General features: G+C 48.9%; 1 protein-coding gene across 2 annotated transcripts in view; it reads left to right on the forward strand.

Moving 5' to 3' along the window:
• Positions 1-2,487: 2,487 nt before the first annotated feature.
• The window catches only part of ZEB2 (zinc finger E-box binding homeobox 2), a 115,935-nt gene continuing 105,277 nt past the window's right edge, over positions 2,488-13,145 (forward strand). The window contains exons 1-2 of one of the 2 annotated variants that reach the window (XM_030487648.1): positions 2,488-2,913; positions 5,617-5,754. In XM_030487648.1, the coding sequence (XP_030343508.1) occupies positions 5,682-5,754 (73 nt within the window). In that variant the 5' untranslated portion in view covers positions 2,488-2,913; positions 5,617-5,681. Of the gene's footprint in view, positions 2,914-5,616; positions 5,755-13,145 lie in introns of those variants that run through there. The other variant, XM_030487649.1, reaches the window with a different exon arrangement.

The following is a 13,145-nucleotide window of genomic DNA, read 5'->3' on the forward strand; positions in this document are numbered from 1 at the left end:
TGCCTCTGTGTATACAGGTATATTTAGGCAAGGGCAAATCACACATCCTGAAAGAAAATCATGTTGGTGTTTAGCAAATAGTGGCAGCAAAACTTTTAGCAAAGCCAAGCTAACTTGTACCAGGGAAAAATATGAATATAAATTAAAATAATTATAATAATACTAAAAAATTGGAGAACCTTGTTTCCACCTTTGCATAATTAGGGATTTCAGCGGCAGCAGACCGCCGGGTCTGCAGGCAGATTTGCTTTAAACTGCTCCGTGGCTGGCAGCCCCGCGCAGGCAGGGAGCAGGCAGCCTCCCCTCACTCCTGCCGCAGCTCGGGGTTGCCGAAGGGGACACCTGGAGGAGAATCGGGGGGATTTGGTGGCTATTTCTGCCCCACTTCAAGGTGGGGGCTTTGAGGTACCGCGCACCACGCAGAGTCACCCACTCCAGTCTAACTCAGAGGTGCCCCCAAAAAAACCCAATCCGAACAAATCTGGGTGGCTGCAAAGACACACTAGGGTAGAGCGAGAGGGGTCCTCGTCTTTCCCTTGCACTGGTTGATCACCAGGAAGGTGCTCTCTGCTCGCGCGCATCCCGGGGAGCGGTGTCCAGAACCGCCGCTGCATCCCAGCCCTCGCTTCGGGCGCGCAATCAACGGACAGCTCAGGAAGAGTTTATCTCAGCTGAACGTAAGTAAAAGTGTAGCGTCGGATCAGTGAACCATTTGTTTCAGTTTTCTTCAGGAGGGGGAGAAAAAAAAAAAAAATCATAAAATTAAAGTGCTGTAATGGATTTAACTCCTGTCAAAGGAGAGAAATTGTTTCGCAGCTATTTAACACAGCTCCACGTTTATCCTCGTCAAGGACCGCGCGAGTAGGCAAGATGTGAAGTTTATCTTTGCAGTGAGACTGTTTCGAGCTCTTTTTAGAAGAAACGGCTGTGGGCTGGGCTGGGAGCTGGTCATGAGCTGGTCGAGGCTCAGCCGTGTCCCTCTGCGGATAAACGGCATGCCCAGCCCGGGCTGCCTTCACCTACTCCGATATTAGTTCTTAAATATGTGAGGGATAAAGCTGCTTTTTGATGAAGAAAACAGCAGAGCATTGGTTAACAACACTTAAACTTAAAAAAAAAGAAAAAAAAAAGAAAAACTAATAAAAAAAAATCCCCCTGGGAAGTGGGCTCTGAATTGGTTAATAATGTGCAGTACTTGCTAAATTGCTGACTTCCAGATGTGGAAAATATCTTTCTTGTTTAGGACCTACGTAACCTGATTGGATTACGACAGAAGCGTCACATTGGAAGGCATTTGAGTGATGATTTAATTAACCATACAGTAGAAAGCTGTATTTGCCAGGAAACCCCCTCCATATTTGCATAACCAATCCCTTCAGTGCAAAGGTGGAGTCTGGGGCTCTTTTTTTTTTTTTTTTTTTCCTATATGTAATTTTATTTTAATTTTAATACTCGAAAAAGGTGAAAAACTTGTAACCTCCCTGAAGTTCAGTCCCATGTTACTCCTCCGCGCCGTCTCTGCCCATCCAGACACTTCTCAGGGAGAACAGAGCCAGGAAAAGAGCCCATCTCACCCCTGATCCCTATCTAGGAACAAAACAGATAGACTGTAGGATCTCAGCAAGGGTTAGAGGTTCGGAGTTTTGCTGTTGGTTTTTTTTTTTTTTTTCCATCAGATTTAGCTGACTATCCAAATAACCTGGATGAATGCTGAAATGAAGGGGGAAAAAGAAACAACAAAACAACACACCCGCCCCAAAAGAAACGTGTTAAGATAAAAATAAAACAGCACCAAAAAGAGCAGGACTCAGCCAGGAGCTTATTTGCAGTGCCCGAACAGAGTTTAGTTTCTAGGCATTATGTTAGGGTAAGTTTTCCCTTCTGCAAGAGCCAAGAGCTCCGAGAAAGGCTGGGAACCGGGACGGGGCCGGGCGCAGGATGCGGCCCCAGCCGGCTCGGCGGGCGGGTGGGGGGGGCATCCCGCGCGGGGGGGGTGGGGGGGACGACAGGGATCCGTCAGGAATGGGGATGGGAAACGGCAGGGATCCAGCCTGGAGGCAGGGGATCCGGCTGGGATCCAGACGGGGGGGGGAGTATGGGGGGGTGTCCGACAGGGATCCTGCTGCGGGGGTGGGCGATTCCGCCATCCGGAGGGAAGGGGATGCAGCTGGGGGGGCGAGACACACATCCCCGGGGAGCGGGAAGAGGGGCAGGGATGCGCCCCGGGGAGAGTGGGGATGAGGTCGGGGGGGCCAGAGGATGCAGCCGGGGACAGGGGAGTCGGCAGGGCTGCAGCCGCGGGCTGGGGGTGCAGCCCCTCGGGAAGGGGGGGCGCGGCGTCGGGACTCAGTGAGTTTCCGCGGGGCGCCGCGGCGGGGTGAAGGCGGTGGGGCGCGAAGAGGCGCGGAGCGGCGCGGAGCGGCGGGGCGGGGGGCGGGCGCGGGGCGGGGGGCGGGCGGGAGGAGGTGGAATTGCATTTCTGCCGCTAAAGCGTTCGCGGAGACTTCAAGGTATAATCTATCCCAGATCCTTTCCCAGAGAGAAACTTGGCGATCACGTTTCCACATGATGCTCACGTTTGGTGCTCTTCAATTATCCCTCCCCACAAAGATAGGTGGCGTGTGTTTCAGGGTCTCTCCTCTCGCTCCTACAGAAAAGAAAAAGAAAAAAATGTCATTAGAAGAGGCGTAACACGTCAGTCCGTCCCCAGGTTTGTGTTTCCTGGAGTGGCAGAAAGAGATCAGTCCTAACCTGCCCAGCAGGAATAACGGTCCTTCCGACAACTCTTTGCAAGGCTTTTTACAATTTCTCCAGGAGCTGCATCTCCCTTCACCCTTTCTCCTCCACTTCGCGGCTTCTTCATGCTTTTTCTTCTCACCATTTCTGGCCAAAACTACAAACAAGACTTCGCAGGTAGGTTCGGAATTTAATTCCATTTTCTCCTTTTTTTTTTTTTTTTCCCCCCCTTCCCCTCTTTTTTCTCACGCACTCGCGGGCTTATTTAATTTCGGTAACATTTTAGTTATTTTAAGCGTGATGCCTTATTTCTGGCTTGTTTATACTTGGGGCGAAAAACCTCTTTCCCCCTTTTTTTTTTTTCTTTTCAAACCGAAACCTGAAGTCTCTTCGGTACCGCTCCGGGAAGGGGTGAACAGTTTTGGGGTGCTGTGGGCTGTGCCACCACCAGTCCTGCTCCCCTTACCTGTCAGCCAGGTACGGGAGGTGCCTTTTTAAAGGGAGTAGAAAAAGTTTTCGTGCTAGGGAAGTGATTCAGTCCTCCTGCAGGGGAAAAGAAGAAAAAAAAAAAAAAAACCCAAACCAAAACAAAACCAAAAAAACACCCGAAAACCCAAACATTCCCCCACCCACCTCCTGCTCGTTTTATTTCAGGATTCACATCTTAGCTCTGAAAGTTTGCAGGTACCTGTTAATGCCTTGCACGCCCTGAGCCTGAGCCAGCCCGGCTGAGCACCGCTGGAGCCCCAGCCCCGGGCAAGGCTCCCCGGCAAAGTGTGTGCTTCCCCAAACAGAAAGTTTGGTGTTTTGTCTGCTTAGGCAGTTTCATTTCTTTATTTTATTTAGTGAAGCTGGGTGAAGTAATACTTTAGCTTCTGGGATCCTGAAGCAAGAAGTGAAAGTACTGACTGGAACTTAAAAGTCGTTTACCAAAAAGCAATATATATATATATGTGTAGGTATATGTGTGTGTATATATAGATGTATATATATATTCAAAAGCTAGCCAGTCCTCTGGGAAGAAAGGTGCTCTCGAGATCTGCAGGTTTGAAATCATTGACAACTTTTTGCTGGGGTCTGAGCGCAGGGAAGGTGGTGAAACGCATTTCAAACAATTCACCATTGGTGGTTTTGCATTAAAACGCCAGTTGCCGAGGCGGGCTGAGGATCCGGGCTTGTCTCAGTGCCTGTCCTCCCCTTCCCGCTGCATCTCCTGGTCGGTTCGCCGCAGGGATGCCACCATTGCCCACTCTAGGATCGGGAATAACTGGGAAATACTAAAGTTTCTCACATTTCTTAGCCTCTGCCTTCCTCAGCCACATACATCCACACAGCCACCAATTCCCTCTGTCCAGGCGGAATCCCAAGCAGGAGAGAGTGAGCAAAGGCGCTGACCCCGCACACACTCTCTCCATATTCCCATCCTCTTACCTGCTCAGAAATGTATTTTTTTATTTTATTTTACTTTAGCCAAGCAGGTTTTACAACCGCAAACGTCTGAGAACAGAGTTTAGGCGAAATAAAAAGACATAGCAGCAACACACTTCACTGCTCAGTCCTGTTGTGAAGCTCCAGCAAAGTAAAATGACACAAAGGGGAGGGGAAAGAAAACAGAAATAATAATGATTTTTAAAGCCCACTTTGCTGAAAATAAATACATAAATAAATAAATTGTTGATTTTTTAGGTTTTGTGCAAAACTCCCAGTGCAGGAGAAGACAATAGATGCGAAGGCGAGGGGGGATCCTGCTCAGGAGAGCAAGGGTTAATTGCTCTTGTTTTACAGTTTGCATCTGTTACATCTTTTATAGCCCCCTGTTTAAACTAATCCTCTAGCCAAAGCATCTTTAAAGCTACAGCATCTTCTTCGAGATGGACTGAGTTTCAGGAGCGTTCTTCCAAGCAAAGCAAACACTCCTGCCCTCTCCCTTTGACAGACAGAGCTTCTGCACCGCCCGAGCACACACAGCAGGTCCAAAAGTTTCTAAGTTAAAAAAAAAAAAACCCAAACTCAACAAAAACCTCCCAACAAACCAACAAAAAACAAAACCCAACTGAAAGCCTGCAAACTCTTGACAGCAGCAGTTTTGATTTCTGTTTCTTTTCTGGGAAGGAAAAAAAAAAAAAAGACACTCTGAAGCTTTGTTTAACTGAGGGATAGGGGAAACCCTGAATATTGTCAAACTGACTAAAAAGGTGACAGAGGTTTATAATTACACTCCTCGTTGTTCTGGGGAGGGGAGGGCTCCGTGCTGTGCTTTACCCCAAAAGGAGAGAGGAGAGCCATGTTTCCCTCTCCTCTTATCACTTGGCTGGAGTGCACTTTGGGGGAGGAAAACATATATATAAAAGCAGAAGGAGAGAAGGCTAGGATTTCATGTGAAAAAAAGTTCTAATGTCAAATTAAAGTACTTTTAGGAGGAAATGGTCCGCCTAGCATTGAGTCAAACAGCCTACTGTAAAAGCTGTGCATTCCCTCATACGGTCATGAGTTATGACTCATTTGAGATGTAATTCTTGTCTGTCTCTCTCTCTCCCTCTCTGATCTGCTTTGCTGGTGCAATACACACATACACACACACACACACACACATGCACACACAGAGAGGAAGACACACGCTCACGCAGACACACACACAGAGACCATAAATAAATAAATAAATAAATAAATAAAGGCAAAATCTGCCCGGCTGGGGAGAGAGGGGGAGCCTGCTCCGTCTGCGTCCCACCCCACCCCCCCCCCCCCCCCGGGCACGGCAAACCTCGCCGTGAGCGTGGATGGGTTCTTTCTCGGGTGGAAATCGGGGTCCCGGTTGGCGCCCTGCGTTTAAATGGGCCATCCCCAATGCCCACCGTGTCGCTGTGTTTGGTCGTTACATAGAGCCTGCGTGCTGCTGAACCGGGGAGCCGAGCCCATGCGAACTGCCATCTGATCCACTCTTATCAATGAAGCAGCAGATCATGGCGGATGGCCCCAGGTGTAAGAGGCGAAAACAAGCCAACCCCCGGAGGAAAAACGGTAAGCCCACCCCTCAAGAAAACTTTTCCGGCCCGTTCCGCTGCGTCCCAGGGTGGGGGGAAGCTACGGCGGGACGGGAAGAGGGGGGACGGGGCCGGCAGCCGCCTGGGTCTCGCCGCTCTCCGCCTCCCCTCTGCGGCTGCTGGGCCGTCCCGAGGGGGCTGCGCGGCCGCGGGGCGCCGGCGGAGCGGGGTGTGTGTGTGGGGATGTATGTATGTGTGCGGAGCTGTATGTGTGTGTGCGAAGAGGTGGGGTGTAAGAGAAGGTATCAGCGTGCCGCCGCCGCTGCTCCCCAAAGTTTGTTGTGCGGGCGCGGAGCGGTGGGGCCGCTTGCCCCGCGGCGGGGGGGAGGCGGCCCGGTTCCCCCACCGCTTCCCAGTTCTCCCACCGCTTCCCGGGTCGCTCCGGCGCTGTCAGGGGCAGGGAGAGGAGAGGCGAGAAGCGGGGCGGTGGGGGGCGCGGAGAGGCGCGGAGGGCAGCCAGCCCCGCTACAGGCCCTGGGAAAAAACCTGGCGGCGTGAGAACCCCGAGGCGGGCTGGCAGTGAGTTAGTGACTCTCTCTTTTTTTGTTGTTAGCGACTCGAAAATGAAACTTCCTCCTCCCTAATAATTCATAACACTAACAAGCCCGGTGCCCGGTTGTCCGTAGCTGCCCCCACCCACCCACCCGCTCCCGGTCCCGCCGGCCGCGGAGGGCCGGGGCTCAGCGGGACGCGGTGTTCTGCGCTGATCTCAGGTTTGGCAGCTCTCACAGCTGCGGGTGCCCTGTCCCCGTCTCTTCCCGTCCCTTCCGTAGTTTCTCCAGTTCTCCCCACCCGCAGCCCCTCGCCTGGCCATCCCGGCCCCACTTTCCCCAACTTTACTCTCGAGGAGCCAGAGGAAGGAAGATATTTGTGTAAACCTGGACCCTTGCGCTGCTAGCTCAACTACTTCATTTAAGTGGCGAGGTGGAGCGGGGCGAAAGAGGGAGGGGGACGCACACCAACACCACCAACAATAAAAAGCACAAAGACAAGAGAATGTTGATCAGAAGCAAATGATGCTGCCCCCCCTCCCCTTCCCTCTCTCTAGGTTGTGAGTGTAAGTGTGTGTGTGTGCGTGTCTTTTTCTTGTTGTGGTGGAGGCGTCGAGCCATATGGGGGAGTGATAGAGGAATTTTAGTCAGAAACTGTTCGTTATGTTACACTGGCTTTTCCCTTTGTGTTGTCTTTGATCTATTTGCTTGGCTTAGTATTACAAAAAAAAAAAAAAAAAAAGAAAACACCATACCAAAACCCCACCACTCTCCCCCCCCAAAAAAGAAAAAAACAACTAAAATAATATATTCCGAGCCTCTTCCCAAGGTTCCGTTCCTTGTTATCTTTTTTGAAAGTCTCTCCCCCTCCACCACCACCCTTTACTCTTGTGTCTGTCATTATTTAAGGTGGTCCTCACAGAGGAGACCTCCCCTTCCCCTCATCTCTGGGTAATTTAGGAGACATTAAAATTACACGTAATGTTTCCCTCTCCTCTCTTGTGTTTCCTCTGTTCTTTTTATTAAATGTTGGTTATTGATTTTCTAAAATCAATGTCTGTTGTGGGGCTTTTTTCCCCTTACAAGTATCTAAAGCACGTTGCTGATCAACTGGATAACAAAAGCTTTGTGTCAAGTAGCCTTTTTTCTTATGTTAAACAGTCATTTTTGAGAGAAAAAGAAAACGAGATTTAAAGCAACGCATCCAGAAGTGCTCTTTTGCAGTAAAGAATATTCTGAGAGTGGGGGGGGGTTCTTCTTCAGGCTCTTTGCTTTTCATACCAGATTATTAGTTTAGCGTGTTAAACCCATCACATGCTCTGTGATGAGGGATGCGTCTACGTGTTTCTTATTTTCTAAACACAATTTGAGTCTCAACTCTCCCCCCCCCCCCAAAAAAAGAAAAAAAGAGAGATGGGTGCCTTGGCTTGCCCAGGACACCCGGACATAGCCCGGCCGCCCTATTATCCCATCCAAGACTTTGGGAACACGTATGGACCCAGGGTGACACAGATTCTCTTTGCTCCCATGCAAAAGTGTGTTTCCACGGAGCTGCACTAACTTGGGAAAACCCCACGCTTGGAAGTCGAAAGTTTAATTGCCATTTTAAGGTAACAGCCTAAAGATCCTGCAAACTTCATTCCAAGTGTGCGCTGGTTAGACGGAGGTCTAACTTCTGCCTTCAGAGCCTTGCTCTGCTCAAGAGCACGGAGAGGCGGGGGATATAATTTGACTTTCTGTCCGTCCACTCTTTTCTCTTTGTGCTCCCTAATTTGTTTCTTTCATTCATTTCTGAGTGAGAAATGTCCTGGTTCTGAGAAGCAGGTAGACAGGAGAGGCTGGGTTTGGTTAAGGGTTTTTTTTTTTTTCATTTTCTCTCTCTCGACAAGCACGTATCCAATGCCTTTCCCGTTGGGAATTGCCCAGGATTTATCTGAACTGAGTGGATTTTTCTTCTTTCCTGGATTCGTGGAAAATATGTTACTTCTGAGCTTGTGTCTTTGCTGATAACACCCGGAACGGTGATGCTTATCGAAATCAGACAGAAATTCCTTAGAAACGCAGCAGAACCAAAATAATATTAAAAAGCCACCAGAAAAAAAAAAAATAGACGGTCATCAAGGAAGGTGGGGGCGTGGGGAGCGGAGGATGTATGAGGGCAACCACATACACATTACAAACAGGGACAAACCAGGATAATACAATTGATGCCTCGGTGGGCTCCACGCCTGTGTGCGTGTCCCTGCGTGTTCGTGTGCGAGGATGGGCAAGGCTGGGGATTAGGTACCGGATAAAATTACGGCGGAGCTAAATAGAGTAGAAGGGAAAAAAGCTGGGGATTTTCCAAGCTAACGGAGCTGACCCGAGCTGCTGGAGTGAAGAAGAGGAGTGCGGGGGGAGGGGAGGGGGGCTGAAGAAGGGGATGTGGAAATGAATGAGAGGTGACCCCCCGGGGGGGGGAGCAGGAGGGAGGATGGGCAGGAGAGGACCCCGAAAGCGGGGCGGGGGCTGGGGGGGGTCAGCCGAGGAATGCTACGGAGCTCCGGGAAGTTCGGTCAGATGATTCCCAGCGCCTGACTCACTTCGCGGCACTTTCACTTGGGAGAGAAGTCGCGGCAGAGGAGGAGGAGGAAGAGGAGAAGGAGGAGAGGCCAGAGAGCCCCCTTTCCGCACGGGCGCCCCGCGGAGGCGGGGGCTGCGTCAGCGGCCTCAGCGCCGGTGCGGAGCGGTGCGGAGCCCTGCCCTGTCGTGCCTCAGCAGATGGGCTGCCCCCCTCCTTGTTGTTGTGCTCAGGCGTTTGCTGGGTGGATTGTTTTTCCCCTTCCTTGCCTCTCCCTGCCCTCAAACCTAAAAAATAAATTTAAAATCCCCAGGATGGAGGGGAAGAGGGAAAAGTTGACTGTAATTTACCCCAAAGTTTCAGTAAACAGCGCTCTTTGATTTCTTTGCCATGTCGCTTCCAGTTGTAAAGAAAAGGGAGAAAGTTCAATGCTTTCAGTGCGTCTGATCCGAGGGAGAACACAGACCAAACAAGCAGACACGGTTCTACTCGCTCAGAGTCTTTCCCCCAAAAAGATACCCACCCCACCTCCCCCGCCCTCCTCTCGGGGATGCTGGGGAAGGGGAGAAACCTCTTTCACTTGAAAAACGAGGGGGGGAACAAAAATAAACCCCGAACTGCCTGGTGCCTTCAGTGAGTGGGAAGAGCGGCTTCTCATCCCTGCCTGGAGAAGTTTGGGGTGGCCAGGCTGAAGGTGGGGGTGAGTGAAAAGCTGCTTTCGGGGCAGTTCAGGTGGCGGGAAGCAGAGCAGGCACCTGGGAGCGCTTCCTTTCCCGGGAACCTCCTCAGGGCCGGGAATCCGTTGCGAGGAGATTACTCCTAGAGTTGCCTACAACAAATGTACTCCCTTCAGAAAAGCACCTGGAGATAGGCATTAAAAATTGATGCACTAAACGCGAGTGACCAGGGCGTAATGATTATCTGGCCAGATTTCCTCGGTTCAGCTTCATGTCCAGACTGAGCCATGACACGGAGCAGAGGAGCTTGTTTTCTCTGTCAAGACTGATCTATTTATTTTATTCCGAGTTTCGAGAAACCCAGTGAATTTGGAGATATGTGCCTGATTCACCGCTGTGACCATTCGATACTTACTGGCTTTTGCTTATCGCACATGCTTCTCAAGGAAACTTTGGGGTGAATTTCTAATTGCTGTAAGAAAATAGACTTGATGACTGGAAAAGCCATATTCGAAAAGGGGGGGAGAGGGAAATAAGGAAACCATTACAAGTTAATTATCGATAATTATACATAGCCAACTGCCCAAGGTAGGGAAAATAGATGGAAGGTTGAGATGCAAGCTCTCAGGACAGGCTGGTAATATTCTCCAAGAGAAAATGTGTGTCTCCATTCAGAGTGGAAAGAAGGGTGTTGATTCTTTTACAGCAGCCCCACATTCATTCCAAGAAATAGGAAATTCTTCGCCTCACAACAGTTTTTGGCATCTGCATTATCCCAGTGCTTTTAAGGTGCATTTTCCCCTCTGTGAAAGAGAATTCTTTGTCCTTTTTTCTCCTAAGACTATGGCTTCCCAAGGTAGACACTATTTTGTGCCTGTCACATAGAGAGGGAGTGCAGGTTTGCAGTGCTCACAGACAATTGATTGTCTGCCCTAATGTGTTTCATTTACATGTTTATAACGTCAATAGTGCTGGGGTGTCCACTGTACCATTCATTCCAGCATTCCCACAAGGGTGCAATTGTCTGAATGGCCAAGTCAGACACCTTTTTGATTGCTCTTTAGTTGTCTTTTTAGAGTATAGAGAAAAAGGAGAGAAATCTGTGATGCAGAAACACTAGTTGAAAATATTTCAGAATTAAACGTCACCATTAAAGCAGATGTGAGCGTTATACGGTGTATTTTAACTAAGACTCTGAAGGTGGAAACAAATTCAGAATATGGGGATGATTACTGCACACGACATCCAGTCCCGTCCCTTATTTTTTTAGGCTTTTTAAAAATGGTTTGTCGTTTTCATTATCGTTTCAGCCCCAGTAAATGCAGCCACCTCCTAACTCTTTGTATGATTAACTGTAACTTGCGATTTTTCCCCTATATATTTACATATCTCTGTTTATGCCAACAGCGTCAGCTAACCACTTGGAAAGTCTATTGAGAGAGTATCTGGGCTGTGAGAAGTCAAACTTAAAAAAAAAGAAAAGAGTAAGATCCAAATATTTCTCCATCAAGCATTTTTAATGAAAAAACTGACAAACCCTAGACTTTTTCTTGAAGCAGTTTAACTTAAATAGCTGCACACCAACTTCTCACGCCTGCTGTTGCCGTCCTCATGAGCTGTGAGCTTGCAGCAAAGTGTTTCTAGGAGTTTCCAAGTTCCTGCAAGATTACTTTTTAAGGTGTACTGTGCTAGTTTGATATGCCACACTGTCCTTTATCATTGAAGTTGCTTTTGAGGGAGGCAAGAAACGATTGCTTGTGTTTTGTATCAGAATAAATAAGCCACACAGCTTCTTGAAACTTAGAGAGAGAGAGAGATGTATGCATGCATGTACACTTAGGTGTGCGTGTATAATATGTGCATAGATAGCGTAGGTATAGGTGGGCCTGAAAATAACGGTTCGCAATTCAGGCTAGATCATTTCTCCTTAAAAAGGATGCTGATCCCAACAGCTACAATTAATACAAGTTGACCTGTTCCGACCGTGATCATTAGGGAGAAAAGCACCAAGTCCTGTAGCTTCTGCTCGGGTGGTAAAGCGAAGGAAAACTTTTTTTTTTTCCTCTATATAATTTTTCTTGTGATTTAAAAAAATGCCTGTTTGTGGAGATTTCCCCCCCCCCTTTTTTTTTCCCTGTGCCTAACAGGGAAGACACAGTAGATGCACCGTTAGCTGAACCCCTGACACGGCGGTCTTTTGAATGCCTTAGGTATGATTTCACTTTCGCTCACATCAATGCTGACCTGAATGCCTTTCATATCTGATCCGCTGTGTCTCTCCCAGTAAACATCCCCTGAGGGGAGAACAAAGAAAGGAGCTCTTCTTCTTCTTAATCACAATTCAGCCCATTCACCGCCGGCAGGCTACATTTGCATTCTGCAACAGAAAGCCAAGATGAAAAGAAAAAAAAAAAAAAAAAAAAGGAGAGAGTGAGAAGAAGGGGGGAAAAAGCAGAAGGGTGGAGGCTGAGTAAAATAACTTAGGTGTTTGTAGCTGTTTGTTGGGCTTCCCCTAGTTACAAGCCTTATATAGATCCTGCACTACCCAGCCTTGGCTCTTCTGACAGGCAGATAGTGTTACAAGATGGCATGCCTGTACTATTCATGGCCACTCGCTCTAACACTTGAGGTAGAAAGTGTCAGGGGGGGATCAAATTCTACTCTGAGAAGTCTGTTATAGTTAGGGTCAGGTGTGTGTACTCTCAGCTCTTGACTGCTGCCTATTATTTTGTTTTAATTACTATTATTGTTTACTCACCGTGACCTTGGGGAGCGGGGCTGGCTGGGGGTGAGGCAGCCTTGCCCGCCACCGACGGGCGGATTACCAGGGAAAAAAAGCTCTTTCCCCCATGGAAAGATATCTTTTGTGATATTTTTACGTGATCTGGAAGGGTCGGGCTGGGTGCTTCTGCGCCTGGCGGGGCCGCGGGGCCGGTGGCGTGGCAAGGCCGGTGGCAATAGCAGGGCTGTCCCCGGGCTGGCGACCGCCCCGGCCTGCCCCGGCCCACCGGGGAAAAGCAGCAACTCAGCGAATCCTCAGCGGCATCAGAAAATGAGCACGGACGAGGAGTAAGGAGAGATTTGTGGAAGTTTCTATAGCTGGGCTCCCTAGGTTTCATAGTTCAGTTCATATCCATTTTCCGGCTGTCCCCCCCGCCAGATTTGCCTATTTGTTTATTCTTCAGAAGCCCTTCTGTGCTTTTAATCAGGTTTTCTTTTTTAAAAATGGTGAGGTCTTTGGTCGTAGCCACTTTTTTCTCACCAAGACAAGATTTATTTATAACTGGATCCTGCTTACTGAGAAGTATTTAAGCCCTTTCAGGCAGAGCTGTCAAAATTTCCCGTGTTGTTTGCCTCTATTTGCAACATGTAAAAAGTAATATGCAGTTGCTGGTGTTGGAATAACCGGGGTAGTGCAGAAATCTCAAGTGACAAGTTTTCAACTACACTATCTTCTGCCGACCAAACTGTCATTTCCCCCCCCCCCCCCGAAACTACTTTTAAGCTCCTAACAGGTTTTGGTTTGGGGTTTTTTTGGGGTTTTTTTTTTTTTTTTCTTCCCCCTTCCTATCAGCAAATAGATAAGACGTGCTAAAGCAACTTCGAGAAGGAAGAACAGTTTGAACAACGAGGAGCGGGA

The sequence above is a fragment of the Strigops habroptila genome, chromosome 5 (assembly GCF_004027225.2).
Source record: "Strigops habroptila isolate Jane chromosome 5, bStrHab1.2.pri, whole genome shotgun sequence".
In the NCBI taxonomy this organism is placed as follows: Eukaryota; Metazoa; Chordata; class Aves; order Psittaciformes; family Psittacidae; genus Strigops; species Strigops habroptila.